The 27,201-nt window shown below is 37.5% G+C and overlaps 1 protein-coding gene across 1 annotated transcript; it reads right to left on the bottom strand.

The window, feature by feature from the left end:
* Positions 1-589: 589 nt before the first annotated feature.
* LOC138315060 (elongator complex protein 2-like) lies at positions 590-26,986 on the bottom strand. Its single transcript, XM_069255790.1, has 21 exons — positions 26,392-26,986; positions 25,124-25,220; positions 24,174-24,250; positions 21,494-21,647; positions 17,308-17,388; positions 13,847-13,881; positions 13,780-13,806; positions 12,235-12,301; positions 11,660-11,824; positions 11,030-11,125; positions 9,704-9,804; positions 9,376-9,498; positions 9,079-9,234; positions 8,514-8,705; positions 7,916-8,081; positions 7,426-7,556; positions 6,370-6,562; positions 5,496-5,617; positions 3,060-3,175; positions 2,385-2,483; positions 590-1,218 (listed from the first exon to the last, which is right to left on the bottom strand). Exons 1-21 carry the CDS (start codon positions 26,515-26,517, stop codon positions 1,065-1,067), a joined length of 2,478 nt encoding a protein of 825 aa, XP_069111891.1. The 5' UTR covers positions 26,518-26,986; the 3' UTR covers positions 590-1,064.
* Between the last annotated feature and the right edge of the window lie 215 nt (positions 26,987-27,201).

Here is a 27,201-nt window from a genome sequence, read left to right as displayed (position 1 = left end):
AAAGATATTGAGAACAATGCTTATATTTTAATTTGGAAAACTCAATGAGCTACTAATTAGGCATTAATTACTGTTTTTTACCTACTTTAACTATAAAAAAAATTCAGTTGTGGCGCAACGGTATCTAATCCAATAGTTCAATTTGGTCAATGACTGTCGCTTTTAAAATTTCCCACAAAAACATTCTGTATTCATAATACTTGACGTACAATTCTTTCGGCCTATGGAAAAATAATCTCAAACATCTAACCAAAAAATAATTAGTGTAACGTATGAAATTAAATTACATGCCCATATCCTAATATTACTTTACATTTAGGTTTGTTTTATGTCCCGTACACAGCTAGAATCATTTCAGGACAAGTCAGATTTGGGTTCCTGGTAACTGCTCAAGGTGGGTTTAACTCACTCATTAGAGGAGGATAGCTTGATGGAAAACCTTAACCACATGGCCACTAGTTTTTCAGATCATTATACAAAACACACTCGCACTTCATACACGCAACACACCCCATACATGGGAGGCCGTCCTTACATGACCCTGGCTGTTAATAGGACATTCATTTAATGAAACAAACACCAAGACACATTAAATTACAGTATCACAGTTTATTAGTGTCAGAATTCAATTTCAGAAATGAACGTAGACAGTAATTATACAACTTTAGAGTGGATGTCACTGTTGACAAAAGCTGAGATGATATCTACCTAATGGTAAATTTACATTTAAAGTACCGTAATGTCTACTGAGAGTGTTAGACTATGTTATATTGCACACGTCACCTTTAGCTGACATAACTGACAATAATGTAAACTGACACCCTTTCTTACTTTTTGTAATGGCCTGACATTTCTATGACCTCGTATGTCTACACATGTTAGTGAGAAATATGGCTAGTCCTCAAAATCATAAGTGTATCATGAATGGATCTTGAGAGATCAACACAAAATTTCCACTGAGGTTTTAAAGAGGTTTTAGGTAAAACAGAATCCCTGTTTCAAGATTCATAGGATGCATGCAGATCTTGATGTAGAATGTAAAGTCTTTATTATCTAACTGAGCATCAGATTTTAGTGAGGTCTATATCGTAAATGCGGACTGCATGATCCATGCTACAGCTTGCCAGTTGAAGGTTGGTATCATCGTCTCGGGGAGAACCTGCTCGGCCCAAACAAGGACGGAACCGTAGCCTCTTTATAGTTAGATGATGGGAATTTCTAAATATTTGTTAAAGATAACTTCATTTTGAAATCTACCTCACATTGATCACCCTTATTAATTTTTTTCCAATTTCTTTTAAAACAATTATAAGTTACTTATTAAGTTCAGTAAAAAAACCATGAGTGTTTTACATTTTAAAATATCACAATGACTTAGACGTTGAAACATTAAATTACAAACTTATTATTAATACTAAACTGAAATGTTTTACCTCAATTATTTAAATCTGCAAATGTGGACAGAATGATTCACAATTTTATAAAATACACATGTTCAACTCAAAATAGAAAAGTTTGAAACAATATCACATGTTATTACACCTCAAGTGAGAATCCTCCATTCTGATTGGTCGAGAGATATTTGGTATTTTACACTATCACACGGTAGTTAGCATTGTAACAATAGGAGACAATAAACATATTCGTAGCAACCCCCTAGCAACGGGTGATAGTGTATTTTTGACAGTGCAAAATATCAACTGCCCAAAAAAATGCGCACTCCGTTCTTTTTTTGACGCCATCTTTGCTTTTTGAAGCGACGCTTTGAAATTTATCTGGAGCTATTCAGTAACAGTTTTGCCAAATTAGTGTGTCTATCGATATCTTTTTTTTTCAAATTAAGTATGGAGCTTTACATTTACAAATATTGGCTTACCGTCCAAGCGTTATATGTTGGTTTTAATTAACCCGTCGGTGATAAGGTGAACGGAAGACATGCGATTACAAGCGTCTTCATGACGTTGCTAATGTTGTACGCAGGAGACAAGACAACAAGAATATTTCACTGAAAGCTTGTTGTGAGTATTATTTTACAATGCAATTGTAATAAGCGCTACCGAGTACAGTATGGAAGCTGATAGTTATTTTACTGCCAACGGTGAGTTTTGACTTTTGCTAAAATACGTAAAGTGTTTCAATAGATTGAAAATACTTGAAAACTAGTTTTATTTCTAGACTTTTGGTATAATAAAATAAACACTACCTGCATTAGAGGGTGACAGTGCCTAGTGTCACCCCTCGGAATTTCACTGTCACCCAAGGCAAACAGTGATATCCTCGGGGTGACACTAGGCACTGTCACCCTCTAATGCATGTAGTATTTATAAAATGTCCATACACGTAATAATGCATTACATTTTTCTACAATCAAGTGTAAAGGATACAGTTGAGCGAAGTTCTTCCACACAGAGGTACTATTGTCAGCCATGTTCCAGGTGTACAACTGTATGGAGCCATTTTCTAGTCCAACCGCCACCACGTACCTGTAATATAGATCTCTTGAACAGAAAATTCCTATGAACCAGCTAAATAATACTAAACTCACTACCAGTAAGTCCTTTCAATATTTTAGAAGAATTCTAAAGATGTGTATATATCGCTCACAACTTGAATGTAAGTATGGAAAAACATTTCTATTTCTGGTAGCAGTGACCTTGACTCTGATCAGGAAATCAAAAAACTTTAACATTGGCACAGAAATGAATTCATTATTTTCAGCGACAGATTCCTTGACCTTTGACATTTGGATTTAAAATCAATTGAAAACATGCACTATTGGCAAAGAATTTGCGACAGAAATTTGAATTAAGAAAAAAATTGTGTTTTAGCAGTGTTTTAACAGTGGCCATGACCTTTGACTTCTAGGCAAGCAAACCAAAGCAAAATAAACAACCATGAGATATTGTCTACCATAATTTTGTATATAATTTACCTCTGTACCCTATTTTAATACACATCAGTGACCTTGACTTATACAACCATACTCATGTAAACTGTTTGCTGCTGTGTCTTGTAACAGGACTCTTCAGTCACCCTGTTAGCTTAGTAATCAGACATACCGGTCATTTGGCAGTTGTACAGGTGCCATGTCCACAGCTGTCGCCGAGTCTCCTACATCTATCATTCCAACTGGCTTGTCCACAGCGGCTCCACTTGGTCGCCTCCAAACAAGTACCTTTGGGAGGGGAAAGTAAATGTGTACAAGCAACCTATACAATAACTTAAATTATCACGATATATTACAAAAAATTTTGAAGAGAAAAATCAAACACAAAACAGAAACATTACTGTGGTGTGAATATCAGTATAATAAATCTGTACTTAGGTTATGTTAAAATCTATAATTAATGACCACAAAATATGTATCAAAATATCCTCTAATTCCTAAATAGAGATTCACATGTAGTTATCCTCTTGAAAACCATTTACATATGACTAGATTGGGTTTAGATTTACAGGAGGTATATATCAAGTGCAGCCTGTTTAACAGATACTCACTTGAAGTCTTACAATAAATAACTAATTTGTGAAATCTTAATATGTAAATGATTACCTACTGATACCATAGTAATATGTAAATGATTACCAACTGATACCATAGGTATATGTAAATGATTACCTACTGATACCATAGTAATATGTAAATGATTACCTACTGATACCATTGTAATATGTAAATGATTACCTACTGATACCATTGTAATATGTAAATGATTACCTACTGATACCATAGTAATATGTAAATGATTACCTACTGATACCATAGTAATATGTAAATGATTACCTTCTGATACCATTTTAATATGTAAATGATACCTACTGATACCATAGGTATATGTAAATGATTACCTACTGATACCATAGTAATATGTAAATGATTACCTACTGATACCATTGTAATATGTAAATGATTACCTACTGATACCATAGTAATATGTAAATGATTACCTACTGATACCATAGTAATATGTAAATGATTACCTACTGATACCATTGTAATATGTAAATGATTACCTTCTGATACCATTGTAATATGTAAATGATTACCTACTGATACCATAGTAATATGTAAATGATTACCAACTGATACCATAGGTATATGTAAATGATTACCTACTGATACCATAGTAATATGTAAATGATTACCTACTGATACCATAGTAATATGTAAATGATTACCTACTGATACCATTGTAATATGTAAATGATTACCTACTGATACCATAGTAATATGTAAATGATTACCTACTGATACCATAGTAATATGTAAATGATTACCTACTGATACCATAGGTATATGTAAATGATTACCTACTGATACCATAGTAATATGTAAATGATTACCTACTGATACCATAGTAATATGTAAATGATTACCTACTGATACCATAGTAATATGTAAATGATTACCTACTGATACCATAGTAATATGTAAATGATTACCTACTGATACCATAGTAATATGTAAATGATTACCTACTGATACCATAGGTATATGTAAATGATTACCTACTGATACCATAGTATATGTAAATGATTACCAACTGATACCATAGGTATATGTAAATGATTACCTACTGATACCATAGTAATATGTAAATGATTACCTACTGATACCATAGAATGTAATGATACCCTGATATTGATTACCTACTGATACCATAGTATATGTAAATGATTACCTACTGATACCATAGTAATATGTAAATGATTACCACTGATACCATAGTATATGTAAATGATTACCTACTGATACCATAGGTATATGTAAATGATTACCACTGATACCATAGTATATGTAAATGATTACCCTGATACCATAGGTATATGTAAATGATTACCTACTGATACCATGTATATGTAAATGATTACCTACTGATACCATAGGTATATGTAAATGATTACCTACTGATACCATAGTAATATGTAAATGATTACCTACTGATACCATAGTAATATGTAAATGATTACCTACTGATACCATAGTAATATGTAAATGATTACCTACTGATACCATAGGTAATATGTAAATGATTACCTACTGATACCATAGTAATATGTAAATGATTACCTACTGATACCATATATGTAATATTACTACTGATAATTATTATTACTGTAATTTTACTATATACTATATTACTATGATACCTAATGATTCACTTACGTTATGTAAATATACATGATAATAGTCGTATATGTAAATGATTACTATGAACCATAGAATTTAAATTTACCAACTGATAATAGTACCAGTGTAATATGTAAATGATTAATTACCTACTGATACCATTGTAATATGTAAAAGATTACCTACTGATACCATAGTAATATGTCAATGATTACCTACTAACACCATAGTAATATGTAAATGATTACCAACTGATACCATAGTACCGGTAATATGTAAATGATTACCTACTGATACCATAGTAACCTCACCTTTTTATCTCTCGCTGCAGTGACATTACCTACTGATACCATAGTAACCTCACCTTTTTATCTCTCGCTGCAGTGACAAAGTATTTATCATCATGTGACCAAGCACACGACCAGATTATCCGTGAATGAACGGCTGATTTTTTGTCTGTGGCTGCCATCTTGGAGAATAGTGGTTCTACAATGAACATACGACTGTTACACGTAATATGAATGGTTATAGACGATTAGAGTTGATACTATTCTTTTGTTTTAAATTTTTAATGCGGTGCTGCAGATTCACAGAGTTAGAAATATTCTATATTTTGGGAGCAGTTTTACCTCCTTGACTCACTATGTCTAAAACCATTTTTCTTGTCTGTCAACTAAACTTTTCACAACACGGTTTGTTTATTCAAACCATTAGATTAACTTGAATAATAAATTTTCAACATGGCACCATATTGACTTTGTGTTTTATCAAAAAAATAATCACTTGAACTGAAATAGGATGATTCACAGATCTACCTGGAGAAAAAATTAACTACAGCATAACATAATTAGCTGACCCATTACCTAGTGAGATAGAGGTCAAACATACCAGTGGAGATTCTAAAGGATAAATCTAGCTGATGATCTCTAAACAGCAACTAAACCTGTTCGACATTTTTATCAATAACACATATTTGATGCAATTTGATTTTGATGAACTCTCAAATTTCAAAAGTGACATGAAAAGACTTGAATTCTTATAAAGACTTTCACTTTGATACGTCAATACATATGGTATATGTTACATACATAATGTACACATATATACCTGGTACATATATCTAAATTATAAATAAAAGTTAATTTTAAATTGCTCAATTTGGGATATTGCATATTGATGCAATTTAGTAATTGGTAGGAAATTGATGGGTTTAACAGATTTCAAGTACGTATATATACCTGTATCAGGAGCATCTTTGTCTCTTCTCCTATACACAACCCAGGTCCGGTCTCGGGACACGGTCAGTAAAAACTGACCACTGTGAGAAAACGTGATTTGAGTGACCGTTAGAGAGTGTCCCTCTAAAGCGCATTGCTGGGTCCAGGTTTTACAATCATACAATATCACAGCAGCAAATTCAGCCTTGGCTGCCTGAAACATATCATGTAAGGTCAATAATTGTAAAAATCAATTCAGACAAAACATTCTGCTTATGTGACAATGTGACACAGAGATCCCGGAGGGATCTTGATGCCCACTAAAGAATGATCTATGTCTTACAATGGAAAGAGGGAACTTTTCTCTGCTTTTCAAACTTTTTCAAACTTTTTCAAACATGTTGCATGTAAAATTTGAGACGGACCACTTCAGTACTTTCTGAGAAATAGCTGTAACAAACTTCATCTATAAAAATCCAAGATGACTGCCTGTTGACCATCTTGTTGACTGATCGGCCCCAAAATGCAATATGCACAACTAGTGCCCTAGGGAAACCTACATATGAAATTTGAGATGATCCTTTCAGTACTTTCTGAGAAATAGCGATAACATACTCTAACTATAAAAATTCAAGATGGCTGCTTGGCGGCCATCTTGTTGACCAATTGGTCCCAAAACGCAATATGCACATCTAAGGCCCTAGGGGAACTTACATATGAAATTTTTGAACAATCACTTTCTGAGAAATAGCAATAACAATCTTTAACTATAAAATCCAAGGTGCCCTAGTGGAACCTACATATAAAATTATGAAATTTGAGAATTATCCCTTCAGTACTTTCTGAGAAATAGTGATAACAAGTATTGTTAACAGACAGATGGGCGGATGGACGGCCGACCACGGAAGAAAAGCGATTTGAATAGCCCACCATCTGATGATGGTGGGCTAAAAATGGACAGTTTTCCATTGATGTATTTTAATCCATCCTTATATTGTGTATGTAAATCATCTTTTCCATTACTCAACTTGTTCCTGCTATAGAATCCCTAACCCCCTGTATGGTATCTGACATTACCTTACAGGCTGACGCCAGCACGGTCCCTTGGGGGTCACATGCTAAGGAGAAGATTTCGTAACCATGTCCATACAGTTTCTGTATCTCAGGCCATAGAGTGTTCTGAAGGAGATGTTCCTCTGTCGGGGGTTCTGTAATAATCAACTCATCACTTACCAACACCATCAAATCAGTTGTCATAAAAATCAGTACAATTTCATTTTTATCTTCGGCTTGAATGTGAGGAAAAATGCAATGTGTTTTCTTCAATACTTTCATAGTGATAGGCTATAGCCAATTCCTAGTGATGCACCTTTAATTCCTGGAAAAAGACTTAACTTCTGACTAGCATGTAATACTGTGGTAGGCATATCTGACAAATTTTACTTTTGCATCTTCAATTGTAAATCATGTGGAACATTCGAAAAACTCATTTAACTTTGACCTTGAAGTGAATGTCACACTAACCTAACAACATCACAGATCAGTCGTAGGTGATACAAGAACTTACCTGTCATATTGACAGCCTGGAAGTACACCTCTGGATACTGGTCATTAGGGTGGGCCTGTATCTCTTCCTCCTTGGGGGCTGGAGCCTCCTTCTGATCAGTAAACACAGCCTTGTTTGACAGACCCAGAGCAGGCACACTCGCTCCTTCTGGAAGGTTTTTAGCTTCCTGCAGAAACAGTACTAGTTAGCAATATATACCTTTAGGTAAATCCCCATAAAGAATTCATTAAAACTTAATCTTTTAGCTGAATTATTTGACAAAACCCAAGTAATATTTTTAAAATAATAAACCGCAAGGAAATCTGAATAAGTTGAAAACAGTATCAATAGGAAGTAAATGTAAGGTATACATGAAACATGAAAATACCCATGGGTAAAGTAAAATTTGGTGTCAATTAGTCCCACCTTCCTGTAATTATAACGTTGCATTCTGGCATGATTTTTATGATGTCAAAGTCAATGAAAGGTGGGACTAATCAATGGTAAATCGTACTTTCCTAATGTCATTTTACTATCTTGAAATGGCCGTATTGGTGTTAAAACACCAGGTTAAGTATTCAATAACATCTCCATTCCTCTCCAATACAGATAATCTTACCTCTTTCTGTAGCTCTTTGTTCAGATCTGTACCACATATACTACAAAAGTTTTCTATAAAGTTTCTCGGCGCTTCAAATGCCCTGACTACTTTCTCATCGGCACCTGTCGTCAAGCTGTACTTGTGTACTACAGCCACACACTGAAGGTCGTATCCATGGACCTGGGGTCGCGCTATCTCAAACCAGGATGTCTGTCAGAATCAAATGGAAAGAATTTAGAAATTAAAGCAAACTCTCATTCTAATATATAAAACTTTCAACAAACCTGCACATTAAATCCAAGACTGTTTTTATTATTATCATTTTTTAAGCTACAAAGCAACGCATGATCAAACAATATATTGAGGCATTCTACCTAGCTCTCACACTGTGATGTATATTCTAACAGCATCTTTTGATATCGTTATGTTAAAAAGAGATTAATTTTACATGAAAAAAGATAATATAAAAAAAAGTAATTTGTATAGAATCCAACTGTCTACTGATGAACTACTACAGTGACTAGGGAAGTTGTATGTCCAGTATTGTAATTACAGTAATGATATAAATAACTAGTATACTTGCCTGTTGTCCACTTCTGACCCATGGAGCATGAAGTCTGGTGGTCTGATCTAAGCTCACACTGACCACATACTGACCATCACTAGGATCCCAGGCTAAGTCCTGGACAGCACCAAAGTGACCACTTGTAGTGACCAGAGGTTTCCAGGACTTTTTTACCTTTAAATAAAATAAAATGAAAAGCTCAAATAGAAGCAGAGCCTTCACTACTTACAACTATCTGTGAAACATATATCACATATCACATAGACCAAGGTACCTGTGTGACTATGCAATATGAACTATTAACAGAGTACATACCTTATCATATGACCAGTGATGAAAGGCACCCTGGTAACCATGGGCAATGATGGCATCACCACGGGGACTGAACACACCGCCATAGAAACCAAGGGTATTACCACCAACTTCTCCGACACGAACCTACAAACAGTTGATTAACTTATATTAACTATAATGTAAAAGAGATAGAGCTGGTCATCCCACTAGGAATATCATATTGAATAATTATATAAATTGATGTTCCTAAATCGATTAAATCAATGCATTGTCTCCTACGTATCTGTAATTTACCGGATAGGTGTTCCGTTATAGAAAACTGAATTTATAAAACACTGTAGACTCTCACCTCCTCTACCCAAACTCCAGTGTCTAAATCAGGTCTCCAGAGGATCATGGTCTTGTCCATAGAGGCAGACAGCAGACGCATTGGCTGGTGGTAACCCATTTCTGGGTCACAAAAGGTCTGATATACAAAAGGTCAAGGTCAGATATAAATTAACAGTACATGTATAGGTTAAGGTTATATATAATAGTGATAACAGTAAGTGGAATGACTGGGATCCCAGTCTTATCCAAAGGCATTGTTCCTGACAGCAGCCCGACCAGTCAGTCAAGTCTATAATAGTGATAACAGTCTGTTAAATCTTCATTACATCTAACATGACTGAAATTACATTTAACTTAACTGTTCTTGAATGTTGACATTCTTCATTTTTAAGATTATTAAGATTACTACTGAATGTAATATATTTGTCAAGAATTTTGAGGCGAAAATAGCAACTTTTGCAATTAATATAATAACATATTACATGATTCACGCAAATTAAAAATAAATGTACAAGAGATCACAGAGGGATCTTGGCGCCCACCAAAGATTGATCTATGTCCGACAATTGTCAGATGGATCTTTTCTCTACTTTTCAAACTTCAACTATCAAAATTCAAGATGGCGACCTGTCAGCCATCTTTTTGACCGATTGGTCCCAAAAGGCAATATGCACAACTAGGGCCCAATGGGCACATACATATGGAATTTGAGAACGATTCTTCTGAATCAGTACTTTGTGAGAAATATTAGTGGTAACAATCTTCAACTACCAAAATCCAAGATGATGACCTGGCGGCCATATTGTTGACTGATTGGTCCCAAGATGTAATATGCACACCTATGGCCCCAGTAGGACTTACATATGAAATTTGAGAATTATCCCTTCAGTACTCTCTGAAAAAGAGCGATAACAAATTTGTACAATAAAAATCCAAGACGACTGCCTGACTGCAATCTTGTCGACTGATCGGCCCAAAATGCAATATGCACAACTAGGGCCCTAGGGAAACCTACATATGAAATTTGAGAAAGATCCCTTCTGCACTTTCTGTGAAATAGCGATAACAGGAATTGTTAACGGATGGAAGGACGACCGGAAGGAAGGATGGACCATGGACAACGGACAAAAAGCGATTTGAATAGCCCACCATCTGATGCTGTCAATCAAACTGTCCACATGTACCACACATGACGTAGCATTTTGTATTGTGTATGCTATGACGTTTTCTTCGACATTGAATAGGTACATGTGTGTATGCGAGCATGAGGCATGGCTACACACTACCTGTCAATCGGTCAGTCGAGATAAGATAGAAATGTACCTGGTACTTGATCATTTTTTACCTGTGATCTGAGGAGGTTGCCAGCAGACACTGTATATCCAATTTTCATGGCCACTCAGGACAGAATCCAGACTGAGGGCAAAGGTCATGGGACTATCTGAATCAAAACAGAAGGTATCATGTTCATTGTATGGTTTTTCTTATCATAACAGAAAACAAGAATTCCACAGAAGTGGATGTGTAGCCTGCACAGCATCACAAAAAAAAGTTATTTACGGTTGTAAATATTGTTAATAATTCAGTTATCAAGTCCTGTATCTCTTGCAAATACTGATAGATTTTGACCAGTATCGAACCCATTTAAGATCTCATTGATATAAAGTAATATACCAAATTTGTTTATTTAAGTTATTGAGCGGAAACCATGGATTTATCTGTTTTAAATGTCCCGTAACTCTTGCAAATATAGACAAATTTTGACCATTATCGAACTCATCCGAGATCTCATTGATATAAAGTTTGACATCTGAAGAATTTGACCCCTCAAGCTGAGGTTCCCCTCTCTCTCTCTATAGGGGTTGAAAGATCTTATTAGCCATTCCTCATCCTCTGTTGTATTATACAATCTGATAAAACCTTGATGTTCTACATGCTAAATGTTTTAACATCTATTGCTATGAAAATTACTCACTTGTGCCCTTAAAACTGAATGTGTTCTCCCGCATCTTAATTTCTTCGTCTATTGAGAGTTCCTTTACCATTCTCACTACTTCATCACCAGCCTCTCGTTGTGCTATTCTCCAAATTCTGATGAAGTGATCTTGAGCTGCACTGGCCAGTAGTAAATCTCCGTTGTCTATCAAAAATATTGTTTACAGATTGATTCTCTTAAATCTTTTGTTTGCACAAATTGATATCTTCTATTTACACTGAAATTAAACATCTCACAATGCATTTCACTAAAATGAACATGTAAATTAAAGCTATGGCAAAGTTCAATGATCAAGGTTCCTCTGAAATGTTGGTAAAGGATCAATAAATTTTAAAACTATAGTGCATTTTTGTTGATAAATCAGCCTGTGATGATTTTTGTGCTATATACATTAAAAGCCTAATTGTTTACCTGCCAAGACATGCACTGTACCTGTTAATAGGCTCATACATTGTGATTTGAAGAAAACGAAATTAACAGTAACTAATTCTCAATGGTCATCCATTGCATCTGATTGTCTGTAATTTGTTAGTTATAAGAGAGAAAACACTCACCATCAGTTGTGAAGTCTACTGCCCTAATCCAGTCCTCATGGCCCTGGAGACTTATCACCTTTGTAAACTAAAGAAAAATAAAAACAGATTTGATAACTTTATTTTACAATAAGTATAGAACATTTGAAACCAAATTTTGTAAATAACGGTTGCTGGATCAGTGTTTCTGTGTAAGAGAATTCCCATAGATGTAGAAAGCTATGCAAGGACAGGACAGATAATACTGTCATAGTCAATCAGGGAATCAAGACATGACATTCTAGCTGTGTTATCACTAGCTGTGTTATCACTAACTGTGTTATCACTAGCTGTGTTATCACTAGCTGTGTTATCACTAGCTGTGTTATCACTAGCTGTGTTATCACTAGCTGTGTTATCACTAGCTGTGTTATCACTAGCTGTGTTATCACTAGCTGTGTTATCACTAGCTATGTTATCACTAGCTGTGTTATCACTAGCTGTGTTATCACTAGCTGTGTTATCACTAGCTGTGTTATCACTAGCTGTGTTATCACTAGCTGTGTTATCACTAGCTGTGTTATCACTAGCTGTGTTATCACTACTGTGTTTATCACTAGCTGTGTTATCACTAGCTGTGTTATCTCACTAGCTGTGTTATCACTAGCTGTGTTATCACTAGCTGTGTTATCACTAGCTGTGTTATCACTAGCTGTGTTATCACTAGCTGTGTTATCACTAACTGTGTTATCACTAGCTGTGTTATCACTAGCTGTGTTATCACTAGCTGTGTTATCACTAGCTGTGTTATCACTAGCTGTGTTATCACTAGCTGTGTTATCACTAGCTGTGTTATCACTAACTGTGTTATCACTAACTGTGTTACCAACTACTTGGTATATGGACAGAAACCATACAAAAACACTATGCCTTTTGACCTACAAAAATATCAATGTCATCCAATAAGAAGGTTTGCAGTTTGTAAAGAGGACTCATTGTCAAATGTTTTGTTTGTTTTGCTTTTTATTCCAAATATGGAATATCACTTGAAAATGTATAAATATATACTCTTCTTCTTAATTAAAAAAAATTAATCCTGACATTTAGTATTTGGTTTTCAGTTTGTATTAATTTAATATGTTCTATGTTTCTGGGACACAATTAAGGTTGAACAGATATGGTATAGATCCTGATCTACATACCTGGTCGTCCTGTAACAAGATCCAGATCTACCTACCTGGTCGTCCTGTAACAAGATCCAGATCTACCTACCTGGTCGTCCTGTAACAAGATCCTGATCTACCTACCTGGTCGTCCTGTAACAAGATCCAGATCTACCTACCTGGTCGTCCTGTAACAAGATCCTGATCTACCTACCTGGTCATCCTGTAACAAGATCCTGATCTACCTACCTGGTCGTCCTGTAACAAGATCCTGATCTAACTACCTGGTCGTCCTGTAACAAGATCCAGATCTACCTACCTGGTCGTCCTGTAACAAGATCCTGATCTACCTACCTGGTCGTCCTGTAACAAGATCCAGATCTACCTACCTGGTCGTCCTGTAACAAGATCCTGATCTACCTACCTGGTCGTCCTGTAACAAGATCCTGATCTACCTACCTGGTCGTCCTGTAACAAGATCCTGATCTAACTTTCTGGTCATCACAGCCACAGGCTAGCACTGGCACTAAAATGTAACAGATTTATTAGCCCAGCACTGGCACTGAAATGTAACGGATTTATTAGGCCAGCACTGGCACTGAAATGTAACGGATTTATTAGGCCAGCACTAGCACTGAAATGTAACAGATTTATTAGGCCAGAACTGGCACTGAAATGTTACAGATTTTTTAGGCCAGATAGGCCAGCACTGGCACTGAAATGTTACGGATTTATTAGTCCAGCACTGGCACTGAAATTAACGGATTTATTAGGCCAGCACTGGCACTGAAATGTAACGGATTTATTAGGCCAGCACTGGCACTGAAATGTAACGGATTTATAAGGCCAGCACTGGCACTGAAATGTAACGGATTTATTAGGCCAGCACTAGCACTGAAATGCAACAGATTTATTAGGCCAGCACTGGCACTGAAATGTTACAGATTTATTAGGCCAGATAGGCCAGCACTGGCACTGAAATGTAACAGATTTATTAGGCCAGCACTGGCACTGAAATGTAACGGAATTATTAGGCCAGCACTGGCACTGAAATGTAACGGATTTATTAGGCCAGAATTGGCACTGAAATGTAACGGATTAATTAGGCCAGCACTGGCACTGAAATGTATCGGATTTATTAGGCCAGCACTGGCACTGAAATGTATCGGATTTATTAGGCCAGCACTGGCACTGAAATGTAAAGGATTTATTAGGCCAGCACTGGCACTGAAATGTAACGGATTTATTAGGCCAGCACTGGCACTGAAATGTAACAGATTAAATAGGCCAGCACTGGCACTGAAATGTAACGGATTTATTAGGCCAGCACTGGCACTGAAATGTAACGGATTTATTAGGCCAGCACTGGCACTGAAATGTAATGGATTTATTAGGCCAGCACTGGCACTGAAATGTAATGGATTTATTAGGCCAGCACTGGCACTGAAATGTAACGGATTTATTAGGCCAGAATTTGCACTGAAATGTAACGGATTAATTAGGCCAGCACTGGCACTGAAATGTAACGGATTTATTAGGCCAGCACTGGCACTGAAATGTAACGGATTTATTAGGCCAGCACTGGCACTGAAATGTAACGGATTTATTAGGCCAGCACTGGCACTGAAATGTAACGGATTTATTAGGCCATCACTGGCACTGAAATGTAACGGATTTATTAGGCCAGCACTGGCACTGAAATGTAACAGATTTATTAGGCCAGCACTGGCACTGAAATGTAACGGATTTATTAGGCCAGCACTGGCACTGAAATGTAACGGATGTATTAGGCCAGCACTGGCACTGAAATGTAATGGATTTATTAGGCCAGCACTTCCACTACCAAACCTAGATAATGTCACCATGCATTGATTTTAGGTACTGAAGACTTGAAAATGACATGTTTTTTATGTTGATATGAGCAGAAATGCTGAGACAGGTTTATTTAATTTAATTAACAAAAAATATTCCTTTTTGTGTAAGAAATACTTTGATATACAATACATAATGCCATATAATTCTTCCAGTATACTTTGACAAGCCTAAAAATGAAAATGCCCAATATGAATACTGAACAAGATCATAATTTGATCCGTTGATATATATACATGTATATTAGGGATGTCACGGTTCATGTTTTTTCAGCTCGGTTCGGTTTCAACTTTTTTTGATCGGTTTTCGGTTTTTTCGGTTCGGTTCAGGCAAATCTCAATTACACTTTTTAAGTCTATTTTCTATCAAAAGCAAGTTCTGCTTTAGATTTAAAGATGGTATATCATTTAAACAAATGGGTTTTTTTTCTTTATCAAGATTTCACTTCTAATTAAAAACATATAATTTATTGCGCCCTGAAAAATAATCCACAGCACTATATCCTATATACATTGAAGTTCTAAAAGTGCATGCAGCAAAGAAATTCATTAATTATTCTATATCATTTTGTGTCTTAATTAGACATATGACACGATTAAATACCAATTTTTTGTTCAAATATTGAGTATCATTTATGATCTCTCAGCAGTGGAACATCTTTAAAAAACATAATTGAACATTTTCTTATCTTTTTAACTCTTTCAGTACTATTGACACATTAATCAGTCACAGAGAGATATATGTCCTCGTATCCTTTATGATACATTATTTCGTCACTAAAACTTTTCTCGTATCCTTCATGACGCATTATTATGTGATGATTGACATGTGAAAATCGTAAGTTTTACCGCAAATCAATACATCGGTATTATCCCAGAAAAAGTGTTTTTAAAAAGTATTATGCATTTGAATTATAATAGAGATAAACATTATTACGTACCAGGTGCATGTTCAATCGTAAAATGGTTTACCTAATTCACGGAATATTGGCCGACGGAAACGCGATTGTTTACAATCGGCAACACAATGGCGGCTTGATTTAGCTGCCGATATTCTGCGGGATTAATGTTATCGGAAAAATACATAATAAAAAATTATCAATTACAAAATATCAAGCATTTAGTGAAATATATCATTTAGATATTATGTATGTGAAAAATCATGTCCGCAGACAGCAAAAAACGATCTTCTGAATGACTGAACTTGCACACGTGTTACACATACTATATGTCGGTCAACAGGTGTATTTCTCGGGATTCTTACAAACAACTTCGCCGTATTTTCAATGAAATAATCTGCAATACAGTTTATACACGTAAATTACAGGTATTATAGGACAGTTATTTTTTTAATGAACCGAACCGAAACTTAGAATTATCGTACCGAACCGAACCGTACGGTTGAATTTTTCGGTTAACCGTATTTTTCGGTTAACCGTGACACTCCTAATGTATATATATATTTCTTTCATACCTAGGGGTGTAATACTGGCTGGTCTAGGGCAATACACTCATGCCGCCTGAGGCTGTATTGCATGGCTACCCATGCAATAAAGCCTCGTGACGTCACGGCGTCAACAAAATTTCTATTTCCTCGGTAAAATTTTAACATTTTTTTCACAAACTTGACTGGTTTTACAATAAAAGATGCAAACAACGGAATTTTTGTTGAAAATATCACGTAATTTTTCATGTATAAAAAATTGACTTTCAGCCTTGTATTTCTTCAAATTTATTTCAAAATGGCGGAATATTTTAGTTGTAAAATTGCAATAAAACGCCGAGGTATGTAAGAAAAATACTCTTTCGTAAGTGGATATGAAGGATAGCGATATTCTACCATCGGAATCACAAACTGTTGCAAAACCCTCGGCAAGCCTCGGGTTTTACTACATTTTGTGACCCTCAGGTAGAATATCCCTATCTTTCATATCCACATATGAAAGAGTCTTATAATATCGACCATGTATTCATAATCCATGGTTTATTCAATGATCATCTGGTTGTAAGGCAAAAACTGTACCAAATCAACTAAAGGGGTGGAAATTTCTACAAGCTGAACACACTAGGTTAAATCTTACAGTTTGTTTTAGGGATGACTGTCAAGGCTACATCCAGGGCAAATCCTGTACCATATGATAGCGTCTGCAACAGGACATAGTCTGAAACAAGTCAACATTTCAAGAGTCTAAAATAAGATCATTATCTGAAAAAAATAGATTTGGGTAGCCAATTTCAATCCAAATGTTTCATTCATTATCAGTTAGACTACTTAGAAGAAGACTGGAAACGTCTGTAAAACACACAGAGGGCTAAATGCCCTCATTGTCATATGAACTTGAATGACACACAATGTTGGGTCAGCAAATAGGTACCATTTAACATCTCTCCTTCAGGTTTGATGTTCATTATTTACCCGCCAGTAAAATGTCCAGACATCTTAACCACTAAGCCACTTTAACAATCCTCAATGATCTTAACTTACCCCCTTACCAGCCCTCCTCAATGATCATAACTTACCTCCCTAACCAGTCCTCCTCAATGATCATAACTTACCCCCCTAACCAGTCCTCCTCAATGATCTTAACTTACCCCCCTCACCAGTCCTCCTCAATGATCTTAACTTACCCCCTAACCAGTCCTCCTCAATGATCATAACTTACCCTCCCTAACCAGTCCTCCTCAATGATCATAACTTACCTCCCTCACCAGTCCTCCTCAATGATCATAACTTACCTCCCTAACCAGTCCTCCTCAGTGATCATAACTTCTTACCCCTCACCAGTCCTCCTCAATGATCATAACTTACCTCCTCTCACAAAGCCCTTCTCAGTAATCATAACTTACCCCCCTCACCAGTCCTATTCAGTGATAACTTACCCCCCCCCCCCTCACCAGTCCTTCTCAGTAATCATAACTTACCCCCTCACCAGTCCTACTAAATGATAACTTACCCCCCCCCCCCACCAGTCCTCCTCAGTTATCATAAGTTACCCCCCCCTCACCAGTCCTCCTCAATGATCATAACTTACCCCCCTCACCAGTCCTACTCAGTGATAACTTACACCCCCCCCACCAGTCCTCCTCAGTTATCATAACTTACCCCCTCTCCAGTCCTCCTCAATGATCATAACTAACCCCCTCTCAGCAGCCCTCCTCAGTGATCATAACTTACCCCCCTCACCAGTCCTCCTCAATGATCATAACTTACCCCCTCACCAGTCCTACTCAGTGATAACTTACCCCCCCCCCCTACCAGTCCTCCTCAGTTATCATAACTTACCCCCTCTCCAGTCCTCCTCAATGATCATAACTAACCCCCTCTCAGCAGCCCTCCTCAGGGATCATAACTTACCCCCTCTCAGCAGCCCTCCTCAGTGATCATAACTTACCCCCCTCACCAGTCCTCCTCAATGATCATAACTTACCCCCTCTCCCCAGTCCTCCTCAATGGTAATAACTTACCTCCCTCACCAGTCCTCCTCAGTGATCACTTACCCCCTCACCAGTCCTCCTCAGTGATAACTTACCCCTCACCAGTCCTCCTCAATGATCATAACTTACCCCCTCTCCCCAGTCCTCCTCCATGATCATAACTTACCCCCTCTCCCCAGTCCTCCTCCATGATCATAACTTACCTCCCTCACCAGTCCCTCTCAGTAATCATAACTTACCCCCCTCACCAGTCCTCCTCAATGATCATAACTAACCCCATCTCAGCAGCCCTCCTCAGTGATCATAACTTACCCCCTCACCAGTCCTACAGTGATAATTTACCCCACTCTCAGCAGCCCTCCTCAGTGATCATAACTTACCTCTCTCAGCAGCCCACCTCAGTTATCATAACTTACCCCCTCATTAGTCCTCCTAAATGATCATAACTTACCCCCTCTCACAAGTCCTCCCCAATGATCAAAACTAACCCCCTCTCACCAGTCCTCCGCAGTGATCATAACTTACCCCCCTCACCAGTTCCTCCTCAATGATCATAACTTACCCCCCTCACCAGTCCTCCTCAATGATCATAACTTACCCCCCTCACCAGTCCTCCTCAGTGATCATAACTTACCTCCTCTCACCAGTCCTTCTCAGTGATCATAACTTACTTCCTCTCACCAGTCCTCCTTAATGATCATAACTTACCCCCCTCACCAGTCCTCCTCAGTGATAACTTACCCCTCACCAGTCCTCCTCAATGATCATAACTTATCTCCTCTCACCAGTCCTCCTCAATGATCATAACTTACCCCTTCTCACCAGTCCTCCTCAAAGATCATAACTTACCCCCCCCCCCCCACCAGTCCTCCTCAGTGATCATACCTTATCCCATCTCCAGTCATCCTCAGTGATCATAACTTTTTACCCTCTCACCAGTCCTTCTAAGTGATCAATTACCCCCTCACCAGTCCTCCTCAATGATCATAACTTACTCCCTCTCACCAGTCCTTCTAAGTGATCAATTACCCCCCCTCACCAGTCCTCCTCAATGATAACTTACCCCACTCACCAGTCCTCCTCAATGATCATAACTTACCCCCTCTCCCCAGTCCTTCTAAGTGATCAATTACCCCCTCACCAGTCCTCCTCAATGATAACTTACCCCACTCACCAGTCCTCCTCAATGATCATAACTTACCCCCTCTCCCCAGTCCTCCTCAATGGTAATAACTTACCCCACTCACCAGTCCTCCTCAATGATCATAACTTACCCCCTCCATCCCCAGTCCTCCTCAATGGTAATAACTTACCTCCCTCACCAGTCCTCCTCAGTGATCACTTACCCCCTCACCAGTCCTCCTCAGTGATAACTTACCCCTCACCAGTCCTCCTCAATGATCATAACTTACCCCCTCTCCCCAGTCCTCCTCCATGATCATAACTTACCTCCCTCACCAGTCCCTCTCAGTAATCATAACTTACCCCCCTCACCAGTCCTCCTCAATGATCATAACTAACCCCCATCTCAGCAGCCCTCCTCAGTGATCATAACTTACCCCCTCACCAGTCCTACAGTGATAATTTACCCCACTCTCAGCAGCCCTCCTCAGTGATCATAACTTACCTCTCTCAGCGGCCCCACCTCTGTTATCATAACTTACCCCCTCATTAGTCCTCCTAAATGATCATAACTTACCCCCTCTCACAAGTCCTCCCCAATGATCAAAACTAACCCCCTCTCACCAGTCCTCCGCAGTGATCATAACTTACCCCCCTCACCAGTCCTCCTCAATGATCATAACTTACCCCCCTCACCAGTCCTCCTCAATGATCATAACTTACCCCCCTCACCAGTCCTCCTCAGTGATCATAACTTACCTCCTCTCACCAGTCCTTCTCAGTGATCATAACTTACTTCCTCTCACCAGTCCTCCTTAATGATCATAACTTACCCCCCTCACCAGTCCTCCTCAGTGATAACTTACCCCTCACCAGTCCTCCTCAATGATCATAACTTATCTCCTCTCACCAGTCCTCCTCAATGATCATAACTTACCCCTTCTCCACCAGTCCTCCTCAAAGATCATAACTTACCCCCCCCCCACCAGTCCTCCTCAGTGATCATACCTTATCCCATCTCCAGTCATCCTCAGTGATCATAACTTTTTACCCTCTCACCAGTCCTTCTAAGTGATCAATTACCCCCTCACCAGTCCTCCTCAATGATCATAACTTACTCCCTCTCACCAGTCCTTCTAAGTGATCAATTACCCCCTCACCAGTCCTCCTCAATGATAACTTACCCCACTCACCAGTCCTCCTCAATGATCATAACTTACCCCCTCTCCCCAGTCCTTCTAAGTGATCAATTACCCCCTCACCAGTCCTCCTCAATGATAACTTACCCCACTCACCAGTCCTCCTCAATGATCATAACTTACCCCCTCTCCCCAGTCCTCCTCAATGGTAATAAACTTACCCCACTCACCAGTCCTCCTCAATGATCATAACTTACCCCCCTCACCAGTCCTCCTTAATGATCATAATGTACCCCCCTCACCAGTCCTCCTTAATGATCATAACATACCCCCCTCACCAGTCCTCCTCAGTGATAAATCACCCTCACCAGTCATCTTCAGTTATAACTTACCCCCCTCACCAGCCCTCTTAAGTGATTGTTACTTACCCCCTCACCAGCCCTCTTAAGTGATTGTTACTTGCCTCCCTCACCAGTCCTCTTAAGTGATTGTTACTTACCTCCCTCACCAGCCCTCTTAAGTGATTGTTACTTGCCTCCCTCACCAGTCCTCTTAAGTGATTGTTACTTACCTCCCTCACCAGTCTTCCTCCAGACCTTTACTTGAGAATCTGCTGATGTTGTTACAATGTATGTGGAGGATGCACCGTCCTCACTAGGAACGGTAAGTCCAGCTACAGAATTGATCGGCCCAGTATGTCCTTTTAATGTGGCAATGGCTTCATACTGTAAAGGAGACAATCATGTACCAGATCATACAAACAAACAGATATTTAAAAAAAAAGCAAATTCACATTTTTTCATCATGTTGCTAAGATCCCTTCATAGTTAATGAAGACTATGTTCTATACACAATCTCCACAAGTGTACAGGTTGTATCAAGGACATGTAAAATGTTGAAAACTATCTTCACAGTGACTATGTACTATTACTATACTGATGCTCTTCTACCAAACACTGGCACTATGACTGTAGCACAACCCACACTGCTTTCATGGTTTCAAAATGGAATCCTAAAACCATGAAACACCACAACCTTACTAAACAGTATTATGTGAAAGTTTGGTAAAAATTAGGGTTGTCAAACCGGTTGAGATTCACTAAACAGTTACTCATCCATATTGACAAATTTCACGACATTGTTCAGTATTTTGATAGATACTGTTAGATCAATATGATTAAGCAGGTACAACATGTATGCTGTACCCATACCCAAGCCAAAGTCACACACGTTAAACAAATGCAACACATAACCACTGAGGAGTTGATGAAATTATATTTAGACAAGAACATGCATCTAACACACTACTGTAAGAGCGAAATGAATAGTTCTAGACAAAAACTTCTTTACTACACTGGCAAGGGCCATGGTTCAGCATACAAGACATCCCACCACTATGTGTAATGGCGGACAGTAACCTTAAGCGAGTTTGAACATTTCACATGCATTTTACTACAGTGGGCTTTTCTAGCATATCACAGTAAAATCAACTAATCTAATTTCTATTGGAGCTATTTGTTTCAGAAATTATATGTGCAAATTTTAATGTACTGAATTGTCCCTTTAACACATAACATTGGTTATAATGTAACATATTCGTATTTGCCCTACAGATTTAATGTGTCGTTCTAAAGCAACCACATTTGACAGTATATGATTAATAGAATCTTACATGGGTCTGCCAAGTGGACAGGATATTTTTTCATAATGTTTCGTACAAGCATGGGAGAAAAAGAATCAAACATGGGTCTATCAAGTCGACAGGGATATCTTAACACTCGTGAAAGATATTAACCAGCCAAAATCTTTCACTCAGGTTGAGATATCCATGTCCACTTGACAGATCCCTGTAAGATTCCAATATTCCCTACCCCGGTAAAAGACACAGTTATCTTTTCCCTAGCAACCACGGGATAACCCTGTCAGGTATGGGAGATATATATAATTGGCCTCACGATTGCAACCCGTGTCCTGTGTTAAACTAAGCTAGTGCAGCGAGTCGTAAACAACATATAACAAAATATGAAACCACAGCAAATCCTACCAATGTTTTGTTTACTACTAATTAGGGTAGGCCTATAATGTTCAGAATAATGCTATATAATCAATTTGAAACAATTGCCCCATGAGACAGACTACAGGTACATGCACATGCATATGTTACTGCCGATTGTCTGATCTTAGATAATTTGTTTAACGATATATGGGTAATTGTTTTTTATACAAAACTCACAAATTACCAGATTAGTTAGAGAGTGTAACACTATTGAAACACGTTGTATACTAGCCATTTGATATAATAAACATCATAGCTTTCTTTATTAGCGCATGCAATTGTTTACTTAAGGACCGACTTTCCTTATGCAAATACATGAACAGGCCCGATTTTCCCTTCTATGGACTTCTTTAAGAAAACTTCAAATAACGCTATTGGCAATACACGAATACTTTCCTGGATTTTAAACTTCAGGATGCAGGCGTCAGTAGTTATAACAAGCATTGATAACGTTATCATGCTTCTATTACAATAGCGGTAAATGATCATCACCTTGGACATCGTTTATATAACATGGGACTTTCAGTTGGACAATAATTATACAAACAGACACTTACATATTTACAAGTCAGATTATTCGGTTACTGAATTTTGTAACCCGGAAAGGAGACTTCCTGCCAAGAAATCGGTTAACCATTGACAACCCTAGTAAAAATAGTTGTACAATTGATTTCAAATTACCATGTCCTACCATTCACAATTGAAATGTGTTTACAATGCCCATAGGCCCCAATGACCATGCCGTGGCATTTCTAGTGATCTGTAGCACACTCTTCAACATGAATCATGGTGACTGTGAACAGGGTTTATGCAAAATATTTTTCAGTCATACCACATCTTGGAAAGTGAAAAGTTTTATTTACTAACTAAAATTCATAATTCTCATGTTCTATGAATGGTTTGACTATAATCAACAAAGAGAGAGATTCGCATAATGCTCAAAACTCAACCTTTAAGTGTCAATGATCTTATCTGACACTGCTAAATAAACTTGACCTTATCTACTCCTCGTATGTGACCTTGACATTACGAATTGAGTTTAGTGACCTTGACCTTACCTGACAATTTCATCCTGACCTTACAGTACTTGAACCTAGCCTTTATGTTGCCCGACTCCACTTAGTAACCTTGCCCTTTTATGCCCTGATCAGTGACCTTGACACTTGCTGATCATGCCCAGTGACCTTGAATTTACCTTATCTCGCTGTTTCCGCCACACAATTGCTGTTGTATCCACTGAGCCTGATACCAGACACTCATCTCTGCCGTCATCTTAATTGATCAAAAAGAAGAAAAGAAATCATTTGAAACCACTTTATTTTCTGCTATGCTGAAAGATCAAGAAATCAAAGATTAAACACAAACAATATTATCAGAGACACACGGTACACTACAGTCCATCACAATACCATACACTTATCATGAAAAATATGTAGTATAGAGTGGTGCAATCAACTATGAATCTCCAACTATGCCTAAACAACAAATCATGAAATGGAATGTTATTCAACTAATTAACTTATTGTCAGAGGTAATTGTTTTTTCACCAATATAACCAGATAACTTCTTTAAACTCAATTGAATTCAATTCCACTGAATGTTGTTCATAAAACATTGAAATAAATATTAAATAATTACGTTAATTGGTATTTAATAAAACACACAAAAATACTGTACAACTAAAAAGGCCCACTACCTTTCCAGAACAAAATATGAAGGTTTCTTAAAAACATTAAAAACATCAGAAAATATGTACCGATGGCCTAAGATGAGGTTACCACACCAAACATGTGCAAGATTTCCTGCGTAAAAAATATGATAACAGTGGAGAGTAATTCCGCTGTTTTGTCGTCTGACGCAGTGATATTCAACTACCGCGTGGTATTTAGGACGACGGCGGGAAACATAAGACGACCCGCGTTATGAAAATTAACATTTAAATTTATTTTAATCAAATTGTTCAGAAGGTGGTGATACATGTAGTATTGACGGTAAGTTAATAAATTTTGCGATTCTACAAAATTACCGATCTAGTTTTACATTCCCAATTTGAAAATTAATAGCCGATTCGGAAAGGTAGTGGGCCTTTAAAGAATGAAAAGTAATCAATTCAGCATCATATAAAGTTATATTATGTTATTATACCTGAAGGGTTTGCCTTTCTCACCCACGCAACACAGTTCACCTTGTTTTTGTGGCCTGTCAATGTACACAGCACCCTGGCTATCCCATCTCCATATCCCTGTAACATTGCAGATTAAATTACAAAGTAACAAAACTCAAAATGTAATACAGGCAATTTTCCATCATATCCCACTTTGACATGGTTCTGTTTCACCTCTGACATCACTGAAATAGACCTATTTTATACCATACACAGACATATCTGGTACCTATATTACAGACATCAATCCATTTTGTAAAATACTTAATAAGGTCACCATTGCCAACTAACACCCCCCACCCCCTTTGACCTCTGTGTTTTAGACATTTTAGAATACATAACTCGACTGACCCGTCATGTCATCAAATAATCCGGTTTTAAGAAACAGAAAAAAGCAAGAGGCCAAGAGGGCCTGTATCGCTCACCTGGTATGTAATGCCGAGTAATGTTTTGAATACAGGTTAATTGGGTTTTTTTTCTGTAGGAATTTAAATATTAACCGAACCTCTAATTTCCCTAATGTGCCCCATTCTTTATACTCAAGGGGTCAGAGCCAAACATAGAAATTCTGTTATCCTTCCCAGTAGGATGTTTTTGGCCAAATTAGGTTACAATCCCAGTAGAACTCTTATGACTAGTAGTGATTTAAAGGAATGTATCAACTTCGATGATACATGTAGGTATCAAAACAGGAATTGGATACTCTAGATCTACTTCATCTTCCTTTAGGGAGTAAAGTGGAGTTGGCGATAAATAACTAATTATCTCCCTTAGACATATAATACCTGACCTCAACTCGATTTGCGCTTTTCTTAGGTGTGCTCTCTTCTAAGAAGAGAAGTCTCTCAGAAGATATTCAAGCCTATAGACAGAAGAGCTTCCAGAAGTAGAAGAGCTACAATCGAGTGAAAGGAAGTTATATTCTGGAAGTAGAAGGGGACAAATCGAGTTCTATAGGCTCTGGTGAATGCCAGAAGAACAGATTTCGAATCATAACACGCATATATAAATATTGTAAAATGTAGGCGGGTCAGATTAATCATAAGACAAATCCTTGTAGCACACACACACTTTTATATATAGTTATATAATTTTATGTAAATGAACGATATATCTCCTGTATACTAGCGTATTTACTGTGATCAACTGAACTACAGTACATTTACGTAGGCTAGCCATGTGGATACGAATATCGAAAAAATTCTTGCCATTGTAATTTTATTGTAAATGATATAGATATCACACTTACTTGTGGCTGGTAGATGGCGATAGAATGACACGTTGAATAACAAATCAAACCATTTGGGCCCCAGTCAGCACTGTGGGGACTTCTGTTACAACCACAGCTGATGTAACATGTGGAAACTGCCTCCATACTTGTTTTACATACTTTCGAGTCTCTCTATTTTTATTAACTCCTTTTGAAGGTAACTCTTTTAAGTTCCGAATGATATCTACTTTCATTTTGATGATCAAAGTACTGAAAGTACTATCTAAAACCAGTTTTTATTGGCAACACTGCACATAAACTCTTAAGAGCTTGTATTTCGACTAGAAGAGAAGATAAACATATACTTAAGCATTAAACCATCTTTTTTAAGGAATCAATGGTCCCCAGAGCTTTGCAAACAAATAAATGTACAATGTCTAGGCCTATGTTACGTTGTAATGTTATATTTTGTTATACAAATGTTCGTTACCTAACGTGGCACTACCCAAATTGGAACACTTTATGAATAAAAATGTGAAAATTTTCTAACGTGTGTTTAAACCTAGATATTTTTTCTAAACTTTCCCCAAATAGACGCCTTCAGTATTAAGTTCATGGTTTGTTTACTTGTCAGCAGTGCATATATTTTGAAATAGAGAGCTTATTTGAACTTAAAGAACAGGGCCGTTTTCGTTTATTCGGAACGGGTCCGGTTCGACCGTTGGTTAAAAAGTTATTATTTCTAGTCTAAAACCTGACGGACCTGCAGTTTTTGATACAGGCCTGTGAGGGCTTTGTCAAGACTCGCCCGAAAACAATATAAAATCACCAGGTAAGTCTTTAATTGAT

Source organism: Argopecten irradians, chromosome 2, assembly GCF_041381155.1.
Source record: "Argopecten irradians isolate NY chromosome 2, Ai_NY, whole genome shotgun sequence".
Classification (NCBI taxonomy): Eukaryota; Metazoa; Mollusca; class Bivalvia; order Pectinida; family Pectinidae; genus Argopecten; species Argopecten irradians.
Note: the sequence above shows the minus strand (reverse complement) of the source record. Positions and strands in the feature narration are given on the sequence as shown.